Source organism: Oryx dammah, unplaced genomic scaffold (genome assembly GCF_014754425.2).
Source record: "Oryx dammah isolate SB20612 unplaced genomic scaffold, SCBI_Odam_1.1 HiC_scaffold_19, whole genome shotgun sequence".
NCBI classification, from domain to species: domain Eukaryota; kingdom Metazoa; phylum Chordata; class Mammalia; order Artiodactyla; family Bovidae; genus Oryx; species Oryx dammah.
Window position 1 is genome coordinate 43,011,234 of NW_024070203.1, and position 18,258 is coordinate 43,029,491.

Below are 18,258 nucleotides of genomic sequence, written 5' to 3' on the forward strand. Positions count from 1 at the left end.
AAAGCAGGTATCTGCTCACTAGAAATTATTATTTGAGTAGGTAGTGGGGGAGGTTTTCATGAATAATGTATAAGAAAATACTCAATAAAGAGCATTTTTAAAAATTGGTTACCACAAAGATCCCATGCTATTTGGGAATCACTTTAAATGAAGTATTATTTATAATTATTATTTAAATTATTAATAGAATTATATTTAGTGTCAATTACATTAAATTATGATATTATAATTGTAATAATTATTTTTTTATTATTTAAAGTGTTTGTGAAAATGCAGGTATTTAATATTTACCTTCTACATTTTTGTTTGAGGTAGGATTGCAGTTTAATTCCAGCTAATCTTGTAGAGGCATTTGCATTATTGATTAACTGCAACGAATCATCTCCTTGCCACCCAATTCTTCCAACTGTGCAACATACTTTAAAGAAAGCCATTGATCCTGAAGGGCTGCTTTATTTAGCTTCTAAACAGTTCACAACTGAAGATTTTGAAAAGGTAAAGGTAGAAAAAATGAGTGCCATGAATATTTGTGTTAATGTTTCTCAATTTAAATAAAACTCCCTTTGAACATTCAATTTTCCTTATTTAGAATTTTCTTTTATTTCAATTTGCTTTCAGCTTTTAAGCATTTTAAGGACATTGTATAGAAAATATTTTAGATTAGAATTAAATTAAAAGCTATAAGGACATAGATATTAAAATGTTAAGTTTATTCTTTGAATCACTAATCAGATCACCATGGTTTATCTTTCCATTAAAACATTCAAAATAGAATATTTTTATAAAACATTATGATGAGAGGCTTTCTAGATACACAGTTTTTTACATTTTACAAACTATTCAAAGGGAATAGTTCTGACTATAGGGAGTATGTATCATGACTCACAGACCCATTTATTTTAATGTCTTGACTTGAAAACATGTGTGGCATGTTCAGAGAACCTGAGAGTTGGATGGTGCAGATTTAGTAATGACTCTCATAGCTATTAAAGGTACTCAAGTATTTATAAGTGAAGCCCTTTTAATATTAACTGTTGAGAAATCTGTCCACAATAGAATTAAAGTGTCTGTGTAGGATAGCTAAATGGCCTGTAACGTTGGGAAGTGGGAATCCACAGGTCAGTAAATTTTTTGTTCATACCTGCCTTTTTTTGCAGCCCAAATTGCATGGATAAAAGGTTGAAAGGTGGAGTTTATTCACATAGATTAAAACAGAAAAATAACAATATTTATGATAAAATAAGGTCTTTTCATTTGTTTTAGTGTGTATAAAAAAAGGCAATTAGTCTTTAGGAACTGGAGTACTAAATGATATAGACATGCATTATGCTTACTCCTTGGAAGAAAAGTTATGACCAACCTAGATAGCATATTCAAAAGCAGAGACATTACTTTGCCGACTAAGGTCCGTTTAGTCAAGGCTATGGTTTTTCCTGTGGTCATGTATGGATGTGAGAGTTGGACTGTGAAGAAAGCTGAGCACCAAAGAATTGATGCTTTTGAACTGTGGTGTTGGAGAAGACTCTTGAGAGTCCCTTGGACTGCAAGGAGATCCAACTAGTCCATTTTGAAGGAGATCAACCCTGGGATTTCTTTGGAAGGAATGATGCTAAAGCTGAAACTCCAGTACTTTGACCACCTCATGAGAAGAGTTGACTCACTGGAAAAAACTCTGATGCTGGGAGGGATTGGGGGCAGGAGGAGAAGGGGACGACAGAGGATGAGATGGCTGGATGGCATCACGGACTCGATGGACAAGAGTCTGAGTGAACTCCGGGAGATGGTGATGAACAGGGAAGCCTGGCATGCTGCGATTCATGGGGTCGCAAAGAGTCGGACACGACTGAGCGACTGAACTGAACTGAACTGAACTGAATAACCTGGAAAAATTTTTGCCCAGTTTTTCCCTGAAAAACAACAAAAAAAGTCTATGGATTTATTAATTAGTCAGGCATTTACTGAGTACTTAATATAGATGAGCCTCTTTCTGTTCTTTTATATTCTCCTAGAAATGTACATTTTTCTTCCTTAGTTTATCATTTAATTGAGATACATGAAACAAAGGACAATTTAAAGTTGTGTTAGGTGGTGCTGGCTATAAGTATTGCATGACTCCAGAAAGGAAGGTATCAAGTAGAATGCAAGAGTTAGGAATAACCCAAAAGGTGGTGAGACTTTAGCTGTGCCTTAAGAAAAGATAAGATTTAAATTATCCTCCAATTAAAATTAAATTTTACAAGAAGGAAAAAAAGAAAACAAAAGGTAAGATATAAATGACAGGAAGGATGGACATTCCAAAAAAAAAAAAAGCTAAAAATAAGAGCAAAGACATAAAAGGAGAGATGAGTACACATGGAAAACTATGAGAAGATCTGTCAACTGGAGCAAAAATTATATTATGTAGTCATCAAGATTAGGCAACTGTTGAAGAAGTTGATAACTGGAGGCCAGCGCTGGCTCCTGTGCTACATTCCCAATAGCAGAGACAACAGGTCTTTTATGAAGGGGCATGTGGATGTCTTATCACTGTCACCCCATAGCTTAAAACCTAGAGAGAGCTATCAATGTTATTGATAGTATTGTTCTGTTCTGAAGGCCTGGAGGGAATTGTGGAATGTAAGAAAAACAAAGACAGGACATATCCAACCCAGGACATATCCAGATATTTTTTAAAAGTTATATTTAAAATACAGATATACTAGTTAATAGCAACTTTATTATGGATGGTTTTTCTTTTTTGTTTCCTCCTGTTGTTTTTCTGGTTTTACAACTCACAGAAACAAAAGAAATGGTGAATGGTGAAAAGTCTGGAAATGGTGTCATAGAATAAGGACTTGAGGAACTGGGCATCAGTCAGAAAGAAAGCACAAAACTCAGAGAAATCAGTGATAATCATTAAGTTGAAGGCTTATTTTCTACCCAAAATCTTTCTGAATCTTCAAGGCCCATCTTCATAGTAGTTAACACAGTACTTCCCACATCGCTGGTCTTTAGATGTGTTTTTTTAAAAGGAAGGAAAGGAAGGAAGAAGGCCAATGAGAGAAAGTTTTCTAGAAATAAACTGTCAGAGAATTAAGACTATTCAAAGCGAAATGAGATTCTGAGGGGAGCTGTCTCCCACTAGAAGGCTCTGAGTAAGCCTTTATTCCATTGGAAGCAAAGACTTGATAGTCATTCAAATACATTGCGCAGAACATTTCTGCACTAACAGGGAAGAAGAGGTTATTCTGGGTAGACTGTAATATTCTTTGTAAGTATAATATGATTTAAAGTGCTCAATGGCTTTGGATGGCTCATATATTTAATCAGTTTTGATGTAAATAAAGTATGCAAACTTTAAAAAATAAGATGACCATATTTGGATTTTTGTAATATAGGTTCTCTTAATAAAGTTTGAATCTCTTGAATTTTCACACTTTCGATTTAGCTGCTTGCTTTTGCAAAAAATTTGAATGTCGAATTCAGCTTGGAGGCAGAAAGAATGATTCATGGCTATTACCTAGCAAGTCGCAGAATCAGAACAGATTCTATATATGGATCAAAACTGTCAGCATCTGCATTAAAATATTTGTAAGTATTCAATTTTAAAATCATTATTGACTTAAAAAAATCTTTACCTTTTTTTTTGTCTGTGCTGGGTTCTCCTTGTGTGGGGTTTACTCTAGTTGCAGAGAGTGGGGGCTACTCTTTAGTTGAGGTACACAAGCTTCTCATTGCAGTGGCTTCTCTTCTTGTGGAGCCTGCACTCTAGAGCTCATGGGCTTCAATAGCTGCGACGTGAAGGCTCAGTAGTTGTGGCTCCCCAGCTCTAGAGCATAGGCTCAGTAGTTGTGATCCAGAGGCTTACTTGCTGTGCTGCATGTGGGATTGTCCTGGACCAGGGATCGAACCTGTCTCTTCTGCATTGGCAGGCAGATTCTTTACCATTGAGCCACCAGGGAAGCCCCCATTATTTACTTTTAAATGATGCATTTATTAACTGTCTCACTTGTTTTTTGATTGCTGGGTGGTTGATTTACAATATACTTTGTTCCAAAAGAATTTAAGGTAACTTAATTATTTCTTCTGTTATAGCCTTACATCATTTGAACCTCCAACAATTTGTTTTCACTAAACTACTTTTTATTGGATACCTGGTATCAGGTACATCTGGAAAAAATGCACTGAATTTTTTAATGCAAATTATTATTTTTTTAAAATGTGGTTCAGTTCAGTTCAGTTCACTTTAGTTCAGTTCAGTTGCTCAGTCGTTTCCGACTCTTTGAGACCCCATGGACTGCAGCACGCCAGGCCTCCCTGTCCATCACCAACTCCCAGAGCTTACTCAAACTCATGTCCATTGAGTCAGTTGACTTTCTAGATATTTTATAGTTGAGCTTAGAAAAAAAATTTATGTTATTCTTTGTACTTTTAAACACTTTAGTACACTCAAGTTCTATTGTTCCTTGAGAAGTTTTTTAAAACTAATTTTTATTATAAAATAAAGTATGGACATAGTGAAAGAAAAGTCTAAAATAATGAGTTAAGTCCCTTGCTAACCCTACCTGTGATTATCTCACTCCCTGGAGATGATCCCTGCTAACAGGTTTTGTGTGTCCTTTCATAAATTACCCATTCAGATACTAGCATATACAAATATATAGTTTAAATATGTGATGTATATTAAGTACATATTTTATTTGAATGTTATATATTTTAGATTAATATGTTATTTAACATATTATATAAAAATATTTTTATAATACATAAATACATATGTAGCCATATTGATATTCTCTTTTTGCCCAAATGGAATCATGTATACATCTCATGATATCTTACTATTAACACATAAAGAATTACCTCATTCTGTTTTAATAGCTCCCTTACAGTTTTACTGTGTTATGATGTGGCTATTCCATAATTTAAACAGTCCTCTGTTGATAGACCATTATTCCATTTAATATAGATTAATATGTAATCTCAACCCAAATTATGAAGTAGGACTAGGGGTAAAAATAATCTATTAAATAAATAAATATCTTGTTATGACTGCAGTATAAAATAAGACAAGTGGAGGACTGATAGGAAATGTCAAGTATAGGACTAAAAGAGATAAATATGTTTAGTTAATTTCTCCAACTCTGTCTTCATAGAACTAAAAAATTGTGACAGAAAGGGAAGGTAGAAATTAACTGTGATGTTTTAAAATGGCAAACAGAATTATATAATGCTGTTTTCTGAAGTAATATTTCAAATACTAAATACTCAGAGCTTAAAAGGTTTGAAAGCCCTATTATCTCATTTGCTTTTTCTCTGTCTTAAAAAGATATTTTTAATTTAAACTCACATAGCCTCAGTTTACATTTGACTCTACTAATCCAAGAATAAGACAGAATTAAGTTTAGTATGACAACTCTACTTTTTCCTGTTGTAGAAATAAATACTAGAGATGGAAATGGGTCTTATAAAATAGTCAAGTAAATGAAGCACTTCTCAGAAGAGTCATAAACCTTGACTTTTTCTCCTGCTTCTATAGACAGGGGCCTATTAACACCAGCCATGCTTAATCTCCCTACAATGCAGGAGACCCCAGTTCGATTCCTGGATCAGGAAGATCTCCTGGAGAAGGGATAGGCTACCCACTCCAGTATTCTTGGGCTTCCCTTGTGGCTCAGCTGGTAAAGAATCCACCTGCAATGCAGGAGATCCTGGTTTGAGCCCTGGGTTGGGAAGATCCCCTGGAGAAGGGAAAGTCTATTCACTCCAGTATTCTTGGGCTTCCCTTGTGGCTCAGCTGGTAAAAATCCGCCTGCAATGCGGGAGACCTGGGTTTGATCCCTGGGTTGGGAAGATCCCCTGGAGAAGGGAAAAGCTACCCTTTCCAGTATTCTGGCCTGGCGCATTCCATGGGCTATATAGTCCGTGAGGTTTTAAAGGGTTGGACATGACTGAGTGACTTTCACTTTCATGCTTTTCTAGAGAAGTGGATCTGAACAGTGCTCTTTGCTTTCCCTGAAAAGCTGTATATATATTCTGTCCTGGTCAAAATTTTTAGAAGAAGCTTGGGTAAGGACATCAGGAACATGATAATTAAATTTGTAAATAAGCAACTCTGGAGAGATCTTCACAGACTCAAATTATTATTTTAGTCTAGCAACAAGAAAATTAATAGGACAAATGTAATGTATGGACAGAGGTTCGTGACATTGTACAGGAGACAGGGATCAATACAATCCCCATGGAAAAGAAATGAAAAAAAGCAAAATGGCTGTCTGGGGAGGCCTTACAAATAGCTGTGAAAAGAAGAGAAGCAAAAAGCAAAGGAGAAAAGGAAAGATACAAGCATCTGAATGCAGAGTTCCAAAGAATAGCAAGGCGAGATAAGAAAGCCTCCCTCAGGGATCAGTGCAAGAAATAGAGGAAAACAAGAGAATGGGAAAGACTAGAGATCTCTTCAAGAAAATTAGAGATAGCAAGGGAACATTTCATGCAAAGATGGGCTCGATAAAGGACAGAAATAGTATGGACCTAAGAGAAGCAGAAGATATTAAGAAGAGGTGGCAAGAATACACAGAAGAACTGTACAAAAAAGATCTTCATGACCCAGATAATCACAATGGTGTGATCACTCACCTAGAGCCAGACATCCTGGAATGTGAAGTCAAGTGGGCCTTAGGAAGCATCACTATGAACAAAGCTAGTGGAGGTGATGAATGCCAGTCAAGCTAAAAGATGATGCTGTGAAAGTGCTGCACTCAATATGCCAGCAAATTTGGAAAACTCAGCAGTGGCCACAGGACTGGAAAAGGTCAGTTTTCATTCCAATCCCAAAGAAAGGCAATGCCAAAGAATGCTCAAACTACCGCACAATTGCACTCATTTCACATGCTAGCAAAGTAATGCTCAAAATTCTGCAAGCCAGGCTTTCAGCAATCCGTGAATCGTGAACTTCCAGATGTTCAAGCTGGTTTTAGAAAAGGCAGAGGAACCAGAGATTAAATTGCTAACATCTACCAGATCATCGAAAAAGCCAGAGAGTTCGAAAAAAACATATCTATTTCTGCTTTACTGACTATGCCAAAGCCTTTGACTGTGTGGACCACAATAAACTGTGGAAAATTCTGAAAGAGATACGAATACCAGACTACCTGACCTGCCTCTTGAGAAACCTATATGCAGGTCAGGAAGCAACAGTTAGAACTGGACATGGAACAACATGTTCCAACATATTTCCATTTCCAAATAGGAAAAGGAGTGCGTCAAGGCTGTATATTGTCACCCTGCTTATTTAACTTATATGCAGAGTACATCATGAGAAACACTGGGCTGGAAGAAGCACAGGCTGGAATCAAGACTGCCAGGAAAAATATCAATAACCTCAGATATTCAGATGACACCACCCTTATGGCAGAAAGTGAAGAAAAACTAAAAGCCTCTTGATGAAAGTGAAAGAGGAGAGTGAAAAAGTTGGCTTAAAGCTCAACATTCAGAAAACTAAGATCATGGCATCTGGTCCCATCACTTCATGGGAAATAGATGGGGAAACAGTGGAAGCAGTGTCAGACTTTAATTTTTAGGGCTCCAAAATCACTGCAGATGCTGATTGCAGCCACAAAATTAAAAGATGCTTACTCCTTGGAAGGAAAATTATGACCAACCTAGAGAGCATATTGAAAAGCAGAGATATTACTTTGCCAACAAAGGTCTGTCTAGTCAAGGCTACGGTTTTTCCAGTGGTCATGTATAGATGTGAGAGTTGGACTGTGAAGAAAGCTGAGGGCCAAAGAATTGATGCTTTTGAACTGTGGTGTTGGAGAAGACTCTTGAGAGTCTTGGACTGCAAGGAGATCCAACCAGTCCATTCTGAAGGAGATTAGTCCTGGGTGTTCATTGATGAACACTGATGCTGAAGCTGAAACTCCAATACTTTGGCCACCTCATGTGAAGAGTTGACTTGTTGGAAAAGACCCTGATGCTGCGAGGGATTAGGGGCAAGAGGAGAAGGGGACGACAGAGGATGAGATGGCTGGATGGCATCACTGACTCGATGGACATGAGTTTGAGTGAACTCCAGGAGTTGGTGATGGACAGGGAGGCCTGGCATGCTGTGATTCATGGGGTCGCAAAGAGTTGGACACGACTGAGGGACTGAACTGAACTGAATGTCTGTAATTAGGTCCCAACCTCCCTGATACTGAATGCATGGGAAAGGGGTGATCGGCCTTAATATGAAAAAGATTTGAGATTTCATGTTTTTATGTTTAATATGAATAAGTAATGTAATAGGGCTGTAAATAATACTGTGATTTGGGGTTGTATTAATAGAACATAGTATCAAGAGTGAGAAAATGCTTATTCTGCCCCAAGTCTTCTCTACTGATCAAATCACACCTTAGTACTATACTGAAAAGGAATATTAACCAAATTTGGTCACAGTATAGTACTAAGGTGTGATTTGATTCATATCAGGGAAGACACAGCCAGGATGATAAGGGGCATGAAAATCATGTCACATGACATATTAAAAGAACTAGGAGGGACTTCCCTGGTGGTCCAGTGGTTAAAACCTTACACTTCCAAAGCAGGGGGTGCAGGTTTCTTGGGCAGGGAACTAAGATCCTGTATGCTGTGGAATGTGGCCAAAAGAAAAATAGAACTAGGAATATTTATCTTGGAGAAAATAAACTATGAGCAACTAGAATAGTTGTCTTTGAATATCTGAAGAGCTGTCTCATTTAAGAAGTGTTAGATTTGTTTTGTAATCCCAGAGGACAAAACAGAGACCAGTGGGTGTAAATTGCAGTGAAACCAATTTCAGTTTACATTTATATAATCTTTGTGGGTGAGTCCCCAAATTTTCAAATGTGTTATTTGAAATCACAATAACCCTATTAATTTTTATTATCCCCATTTTATAGCAGAGCTTCAAAAAAATCTCAGAAATTAAATGATTCATAGAAACTCACACAGCTAGTAAATTTCTAGAGACATAGTTCAGATTTTCTGATTCCCACATGCAACAATCATTCAAGTGCCTTAAAGCTAGCTTAAAAATAATAAAGGAATGGATTGCTTTCCGATTCTAAGTGAATCCTAGGGTAAGTTCAAAAGAGACCAAATAATAAGTATCCTGGGATGCTGTATAGAAAATTCAGTTATCTGATGGGATGTTGAAATTTGCTCTCTAAAATCTCTTCAACACGGAAATTTCAAGATTCTATGAGGACTTCCAGTGGGTTAAGAACTGGGAGAAAAGACCAAGGATGTGTCTGTAAGAGATATTTAGTCAATTTTCTAGCTGTGTATTTAACTGAACAGAACTTGGGGAGGGTAATGTGTAGAATAATAAAGAAAAACCAGGATAAAAGCCAATTCTTTGATAACAAATCAGAAGACTTCCTCATTCTGAAACAGTCTATTCAACTTGGTAGGAAAAAAATGCTTTGTAAAGAAACTAAAATTGTTTTAAAAATAAGACTATGCTGATCTTTAAGATGTGGCTTATGTTCACACATATCTTGGTTTTTCCTTGCCAAAATATATATTGTCTTTATAATATCAGCATATTTTGATTGGCCTCAATTTTCTCTTTTAGAGTTTCCCTCTCTGAAGCCCATGCTCGACTGAACTTAAGGAATAAAGTGCTTAAAGAAGATGTACTAATTGCAGCCTTATTATTTGAAACATCTCTAACACTGAAATATGGTAATCTATTAAGTTATTAATGATCACTACAAATAATTATATTTAAACTTAAAGATTCTTAATCTGTTAAGATGTTACATATTTTAAAGAATAATAAATTTCTACAAGATAAGTCCAGTTTGAATTTAAACATTTAATTATTGTTTACAGGTAATATCATTATCTGATATTAAGTTCCTAATCATCCATGGTTATTCCTATACTTTAACTTTTGCATTGCTTAGAAAATTCTGAAAAAGTACTTAATATGATGCATGAAATGATTTTAAATTTATCTTCCTTTTACATTAGCATGCAACATATAATTGTCAAGCAAATCCCCCACAGTGGAATTAGACACTAAGCCAAAGAAAATATGATCAACTTGTATCACCACCTTTTCTGAATTACTAGTTATAATACTGTGACTATAGCATTTAATTATCTGAAATCAAAGGAGCTTATTATGGTTTTGCTAATAAAAATCTAAAAAGAGCTGTTAAAGGTGAGAGTAAGGAGAATTATCCTTACAAATTTTTTTTTAATTATTCAGCTCAGTTCAGTCACTCAGTCGTGTCCGACTCTTTGCGACCCCATGAACTGCAGCACATCAGGCCTCCCTGTCCATCACCAACTCCTGGAGTTTACCCAAACTCATGTCTATTGAGTCAGTGATGCCATCCAACCATCTCATCCTCTGTCATCCCCTTCTCCTCCTGTCTTCAATCTTTCCCGGCACCAGGTTCTTTTCAAATGAGTCACCTCTTCATATCAAGTGGCCAAAGTATTGGAGTTTCCACTTCAACATCAGTCCTTCCAATGAATATCCAGGACTAATCTCCTTTAGGATGGACTGGTAGGATCTCCTTGTAGTCCAAGGGACTCTCAAGAGTCTTCTCCAACACCACAGTTCAAAAGCATCAATTCTTTGGCGCTCAGCTTTCTTCATAGTCCAACTCTCACATCCATACATGACCACTGGAAAAACCATAGCCTTGACTAGACAGACTTCTGTTGACAAAGTAATGTTTCTGCTTTTGAATATGCTATCTAGGTTGGTCATAACTTTCCTTCCAAGGAGTAAGCATCTTTTAATTTTGTGGCTGCAATCACCATCTGCAGTGATTTTGGAGCCCCCCCCCAAAAAAGTCAGCCACTGCTTCCACTGTTTCCTCATCTATTTGCCATGAAGTGATGGGACCAGATGCCATGATCTTTTTTTTCTGAATGTTGAGCTTTAAGCCAACTTTTTCACTCTCCTCTTTCACTTTCATCAAGAGGCTCTTTAGTTCCTCTTCACTTTCTGCCATAAGGGTGGTGTCATCTACATATCTGAGGTTATTGATATTTCTCCTGGCAATCTTGATTCCAGCTTGTGCTTCATCCAGCCCAGTAGTTCTCATGATGTACTCTGCATATAAGTTAAATAAGCAGGGTGAAATGTACAACCTGACGTACTCCTTTTCCTATTTGGAACCAGTCTGTTGTTCCATGTCCAGTTCTAACTGTTGCTTCCTGACCTGCATACAGGTTTCTCAAGAGGCAGGTCAGGTGGTCTGGTATTCCCATCTCTTTCAGAATTTTCCACAGTTTATTGTGATCCACACAGTCAAAGGCTTTAGCCTAGTCAATAAAACAGAAATAGATGTTTCTCTGGAACTCTCTGGCCCTTTGATGATCCACTGGATATTGGCAATTTGAATTATTATGAGACATTAATTTTGATGAGATATACCATCCTTCAAACATTGGGTCTGCTAACATAACAATAAAACAGCCAGTTATTTTACCAGGAAAATGGTTTTTATTCAGGAGCAGGAAAGAATAGCAATTCAGGACATCACAAATCTGGTAAATAACATATAAGTCTGGTAAAGCAAAGGAAAAGAAACTCTTCTATAGAGAACAGTTCAGAGGGTTGTAACAGAAAGTCCATTGGAGAAAACTGGGAGTTCCAAGTTTAGTGTCTTTTCATTGGCTACATTGTGACAGTCTATCTTTGGCAGAGCTGTTGCCAGGCAAGGAGAAAAATCTTTCAAATCTTCCTTCCTCCTGCTGGTGGTACTAGAGTAGCTCGCTTCTTGGAGATGCAAGATATGTTTCTTCCTGTTGGGATCTATGTTGATGTTGAGAGGTACCTGTATGAGAGCTCCCCCTTCTGGTCTCCCGACTCCATTTTAGTGAAATTTTTACTCTATTTTCAGTTCCAGCCCTGGGCAATAAAGTATTAACACTGACTTTTCTGTGTGTATATATTTAGTGTTTTAATTTGCTTCAGATTCAATTTATAATAATTTTTCACAGACATCCATTAGAACATTAGAACTTTGTTCTTATCTCAATCAAGAATTCTTAACCTAGGATCCAAGGATACTGAGAGAGCCCTAGGGGCTTGTGAATCCCTAAGTTACATGTGAATTTGTATATATATTTGCTTTCTACCTTCTTGCTTAGGAAAAGGAATCATTAAGTTTTATGGAGTATGTCTGAGAGTTTCATGACCCTCAGAAAATGTTAATTATCATCCTGAATTAAGAACTTCCCTGGTGGCTCAGACAGTTAAGAGTCTGCCTGCAATGCAGGAGACCTGGGTTCAATCCTTGGGTCAGAAAGATTCCCTGGAGAAAGAAATGGCAACCCACTCCAGTATTCTTGCCTGGGAAATCCCATGGACAAAGGAGCCTTGCAGGCTACGGTCCATGAGGTTGCAAAGAGTCAGACACGATGGAGCAACTAACACATTCACTCACCAAAAAGGAAAATCACTTGTTCCCAACCAGCAATAAATAAGGATATGTATTTTTGTTTGTAACTTGCTTTATCTTTACATTCTTATTCTGTATTTTAAAATATACTTGATAAAATTTAAGACATTATGTACTATGAAGAAAAAATGCTGCCACTTTTACTGTGGCAAACTATCACCATCAAAATGTTAAAACTAGATTTCAGTAAGAAGACAAAAATGTATGTTTTTGAATTTGAATTTGAATTTGTTGTAGAACTATGGTACTACAATGTTCAGGACTCCTGTGACTGAATATGGCTATTTTCACTTGATAACTATCTATCAAGACTTTACTGAAGCATTTAATAAAGCTTTTGTTGAGGGAAATAAAGCTATGTGAAGTTTTTCCTTTAGTTACTTTTTGTTTCCATAATGAGTGTCAGTTAGGCATATTCTTTTTTAAGTCTTAAGCAAAATGATGTTAAGAACTCCATTAAGTGTTACTTAGGAAAATAAGCCCTACTCAGGGATGTTTTTCTAGGATGCAAAAACCAATACCTGCTTGTGAACTGGATTTAGGAGTTGGGGCAGTGGGGAGAAGGAAGAATTAAAGAAAACTCTCAGGTTTCTGCCTTGAGCAACTGAGTGGATTATGTTGCCATTTACCAAGACTAGAAAGAAAGAGAAAAGCTGGGGTCCAGTTGTTGTTGTTGCTGTTCCATCCCTAAGTCAAATCTGACTCTTTGCAACCCCATGGATTGTAGGATGCCAGGTTCCTCTGTCCTCCATTCTCTCTTGAAGTTTGCTCAGGTTCATGTCCATTGAGTTGGTGATGCTATCTAACCATCTCATCCTCTACTACCCCCTTCTCCTTTTGCCTTCAGTCTTTCCCAGCATCAGGGTCTTTTCCAATGAGCTGGCTCCTCATCAGGTGGCCAAAGTATTAGAGCTTCAGCAACAGTCCTTCCAATAAATACTCAGGGTTGATTTCCTTTAGGACTGACTGGTTTGATGTCCTTGCAGTCCAAGGGATTCTCGAGTCTTCTCCAACACCACAATTTGAAAGCATCAGTTCTTTGGCACTCAGCCTTCTTTATGATCCAGCTCTCACATCTGTACCTGACTACTGGAAAAACCATAGCTTTGACTATATGGACCTTTGTTGGCAAAGTGATGTCTCTGTTTTTTAATATGCTGTCTAGGTTTGTCACAGCTTTTTTTTCCCAAAGAGCAAGCATCTTTTAATTTCATGGCTGCAGTTACCATCTGCAGTGATTTTGGAGCCCAAGAAAATAAAATCAGTCACTGCTTCCACTTTTCCCCCTTCTATTTGTCAGAAAGTGATAGAACCGGATGCCATGTACTTAGTTTTTTGAATGTTGACTTTCAAGCCAGCTTTTTCATTCTCATCAAGAGGCTCTTTAGTTCCTCTTTGCTTTCTGCCATTAATGGTATCATCTGCATAGCTGAGGTTATTGATATTTATCCCAGAAATTTCTATTCCAGCTTGTGTGTCTTCCAGCCCAGCATTTCACATAATGTACTTTACATAGAAGTTAAATAAGCAGGATGACAATATACAGCCTTGTTGTACTCCTTTCCCAATTTTGCACCAGTCTGTTGTTCCATGTCCAGTTCTAACTGTTGCTTCTCAACCTGCATACAGGTTTCTGAGATGGCAGGTAAAGTGGTCTGGTATTCCCATCTTTTTAAGAATTTTTCACAGTTTTTGTGATCCACACAGTCAAAGGCTTTAGCATAGTCAGTGAAGCAGAAATAGATGTTTTTCTGGAACTCTCTTGCTTTTTTGATGACCCAGCTGATATTGGCAATTTGATCTCTGGTTCCTCCACCTCTTCAAAACCCAGCTTGTTGGGTGAGGGGTACAGTTACAGTACAGTTCAGTCGCTCAGTCGTGTCCGACTCTTTGCGACCCCATGAATCGCAGCACACCAGGCCTCCCTGTCCATCACCAACTCTCAGAGTTCACTCAGACTCGCATTCATTGAGTCAGTGATGCCATCCAGCCATCTCATCCTCAGTCGTCCCCTTCTTCTCCTGCCCCCAATCCCTCCCAGCATCAAAGTCTTTTCCAATGAGTCAACTCTTCGCATGAGGTGTCCAAAGTACTGGAGTTTCAGCTTTAGCATCATTCCTTCCAAAGAACACCCAGGGCTGATCTCTCTCAGAATGGACTGGTTGGATCTCCTTGCAGTCCGAGGGACTCTGAAGAGTCTTCTCCAACACCACAGTTCAAAAGCATCAATTCTTCGGCGCTCAGCCTTCTTCACAGTCCAACTCACACATCCATACATGACTACTGGAAAAACCATAGCCTTGACTAGATGGACCTTAGTCGGCAAAGTAATGTCTCTGCTTTTCAAGATGCTATCTAGGTTGGTCATAACTTTTCTTCCAAGAGTAAGCGTCTTGGGTGGAGAATCAAATTATAGGTACAAGTTTAAGACATCCTAGAGAGATATCAATAGACAGATACAATAATCTGGGGTTTAGAAGAGAGTTTTAAACTAGAAATATAATTTAGGTATCATCAGTACAGAGATGGTACTCAAAGCCATGGAGTGGATGAAATCACTGAGAGAGAGACTATACAGAGAACCACAGGACTGCCTTTGAAGAATTCCAGTGCTTACAAAAGAAGTTGAAGGGGAGGAGCTAACTAATGAGACTGAGAAACAGTTGTATTAGTTCAGTTCAGTTCAGTTCAGTCGCTCAGTCATGTCCGACTCTTTGCGACCCCATGAATCGCAGCACGCCAGGCCTCCCTGTCCATCACCATCTCCCAGAGTTCACTCAGACTCATGTCCATCGAGTCTGGGATGCCATCCAGCCATCTCATCCTGGGTCGTCCCCTTCTCCTCCTGCCCCCAATCCCTCCCAGCATCAGGGTCTTTTCCAATGAGTCAACTCTTCGCATGAGGTGTCCAAAGTACTGGAGTTTCAGCTTTAGCATCATTCCTTCCAAAGAAACCCCAGGGTTGATCTCCTTCAGAATGGACTGGCTGGATCTCCTTGGAGTCCAAGGGACCCTCAAGAGTCTTCTCCAACACCACAGTTCAAACGCATCAATTCTTCAGCGCTCAGTCTTCTTCACAGCCCAACTCTCACATCCATACATGGCCACAGGAAAAACCATAGCCTTGACTAGGCAGACCTTGGTCGGCAAAGTAATGTCTCTGCTTTTGAATATACCATCTAGGTTGGTCGTAACTTTTCTTCCAAGGAGTAAGCGTCTTTTAATTTCATGGCTGCAGTCACCATCTGCAGTGATTAGAAAAGTCAAGAAAAATGTCTTTCAATAAAGGAGTGGAGTGGTCAACTGTATCATGTGTTGAGAATTTGAATAAGATCAGATTTGGCATCTAGAGGTTGTGGATGGTCATGATTCGAGCTGTTTCAATGGAGTTGGGATTTGGGTGGGGTAGGAAGTGAGGCTATGGAGATAGCACACACAAACTTTGAGATGTTTGACTATGAAGATGAAGAGTATTAGCTAGAGAAGGATGTGTGGTCCAGGAAGGGGTTTTTTTAAGATGGAAGATAATAGTTCATATGATGTGCAGTAGAAAGTAAACTAATGACACTATAGAAAGAAGTGTGAAGTCTTTCAAAAGGTGAGAGAAGATAGGATCTAGAGCATGTGTGTCGGTAAAGGCCTCGGTTTGAAGGGAACAGAATGGAATATAATAGTCATTGTGGGGTGGGAGGGGGGAGATAAAGTGTGCTAGAAGAGAAACAGGTTTTTCAGGCAGTGCAACTGCCCATTTGAGGCTTCTTTAAAAGTGAAATCAATACCAATTATTTTCTGCCTAGCAACCTGAATGCAGGCATAAACTTTTTTGTTAAAAGTATGCCTTCACATTTAGCATTTGAAGGATTTCTCATTTTTACTTTTTCCTTCTTCACTTAGGGGCCGCTGTATTTTGTGTTGCTCCAAATGCAGTGTTTCCATTTGAACAGTATAATGAAGAATATTTAGAGCGAAGGGATGTCTTTCTGACTGAGTGCCAACAACAGCTCCAGCAGTTTATTGCCACATATGGACCTGGGACAGCTATTTTTGCTAGTGATGAATAGGCAGTCTGAGGAAATTTTTTTCTTCATTCCTTTTTAAGCAATGGAAAAAAGTGTGAATGATTTAAGTGATGCTTCAGGCAATCTTGTGTGTACGTACATTAGAATGTACCTACATTGTGTAGGATACATTAGAATGTCATCTTAAAAAATATTTCTTCAAATTGGTAATGGAATAAACACTAATCCAAATCTCAAAGCCAGCAGCAGAAATTTGTTAGAATTTTATTAAAAAAAAAAAACAAACAACTTCTGGTTAGCCTAGTATACCAGTGGCCCACAGATTAAAATATAAAGAATGTTACAAACTAAGAAATGAAAAAAAAAAAAAGGTAAGTTTTGTGTTTTTGTGTAGTTCCCTCTATTTGTCTCAAGATGGCAGTAACACTTTAAATATTTACATTCAAAGTTAAAACCATTTTTTTCTTAATTTGTGAACTTGACAAATTGATGGGTAAACAACAGCATTTATATAACCAAAAACCTTCAATTTAAGAACTTTTCATGCTTTACTAGATATTGTCATGTCTATTACATTGTTTTAGAAACCCTAATTTTAGGATAAGAAAAAGCTTTGGAAATTTTCCATTTTTAAACCAGGTTAAATGAAAAAAAAGTTACACTGAATTGAGGAGCAGTAATTGGCTCCTTACACCCAGTTGCAAGATACCAAAATGCAAACAAACCAATTTTCAAATCGTCTTCATTTTTAGAAGGACGATATCTACTCTGAAAAGGTAGGGACATGATGAGAAAAGATACTTATAAAATCCTCAAAACCTTTTCATTTTCCAAAGTTTTAGTAAAAGACTACTCACTAAAAGGAAAATGTCATCACAAAATTGCCACCTTATCAACCAAGACACTATCACACATCAGTTTTTTGTAGAAATGGGTACTTCATGGAGTTTAACCATGAAGGTAGACAGCTTTCTCACTGTCTAGAGGACTTTGACTCATCATTTATTATTTTACTTCCTAGCCATTCATTCAACTGTGTTTGTTGAATATCCACTAGTGCCAGAGACTATACAGTGTTTTCAGAAGGCAAACCTCGTCTTTAAAAAAAATGTATATATCACAAATTAAAGACTTTACTTTGTGGTTTATGTATTTAGGTTTGTTTTTTGTTCCCTATGAGATGAAGGCAAAACACATTCCTTTATAAAACTAGGATCTATAAAATGGCATCCTCTTTACAATTAATTGTGAAGTGTTCAGATTCTGTTGATGAAAAGGACTAGTATCAAATACAGATGAAAATTGTTTTCAAATGTCACCCCTGATGGGAAGGCATTATAAAGATATTGCTGTACACTTTATACTGATTTACCAAACTGAAATTATAACCCTGATAAAAGCAAGGATTTTATGTACTGTGGGACACAAAGGGGGAAAAGCAAGATTCAGCTAAATTTAAATCATCTTGGTAGGATTTCAGTTGTTTTCAAATTCGCATGCCCTGGACAGACTAGACTGTCACTACTTGCTTTAATCGAGCATATTAGTATGTATACTAGTATTAGGAAAAATTATAATTTTCCTTAGATTAATCCCCAGATCCCTTTTTAATTCATAAATGTAAAAGCAAACCAAGAATAAAATTTAAATTTAAAAAAATCTGTAGGTCACAGGTGAAACCTTCACTTGCAAGGTGTCATTTAAGGAGTTGAGAAAATTTCAACTAGTATACCCTTGAACACAGGTTTGAACTACATGAGTCCACCACATACAAAGTGGTTTTTTTTTTTCAGTAAATACATACCATG

At 37.5% G+C, this 18,258-nt stretch overlaps 1 protein-coding gene across 1 annotated transcript in view; it reads left to right on the forward strand.

Moving 5' to 3' along the window:
* Positions 1–16,764, forward strand: part of MCMDC2 (minichromosome maintenance domain containing 2) — a 36,999-nt gene extending 20,235 nt beyond the window's left edge. Inside the window, exons 11-14 of the mRNA XM_040261321.1 lie at positions 316–495; positions 3,428–3,570; positions 9,578–9,687; positions 16,326–16,764. Of these exons, the coding sequence (XP_040117255.1) occupies positions 316–495; positions 3,428–3,570; positions 9,578–9,687; positions 16,326–16,492 (600 nt within the window). The 3' untranslated portion in view covers positions 16,493–16,764. The remainder of the gene's footprint in view (positions 1–315; positions 496–3,427; positions 3,571–9,577; positions 9,688–16,325) is intronic.
* Positions 16,765–18,258: the final 1,494 nt, after the last annotated feature.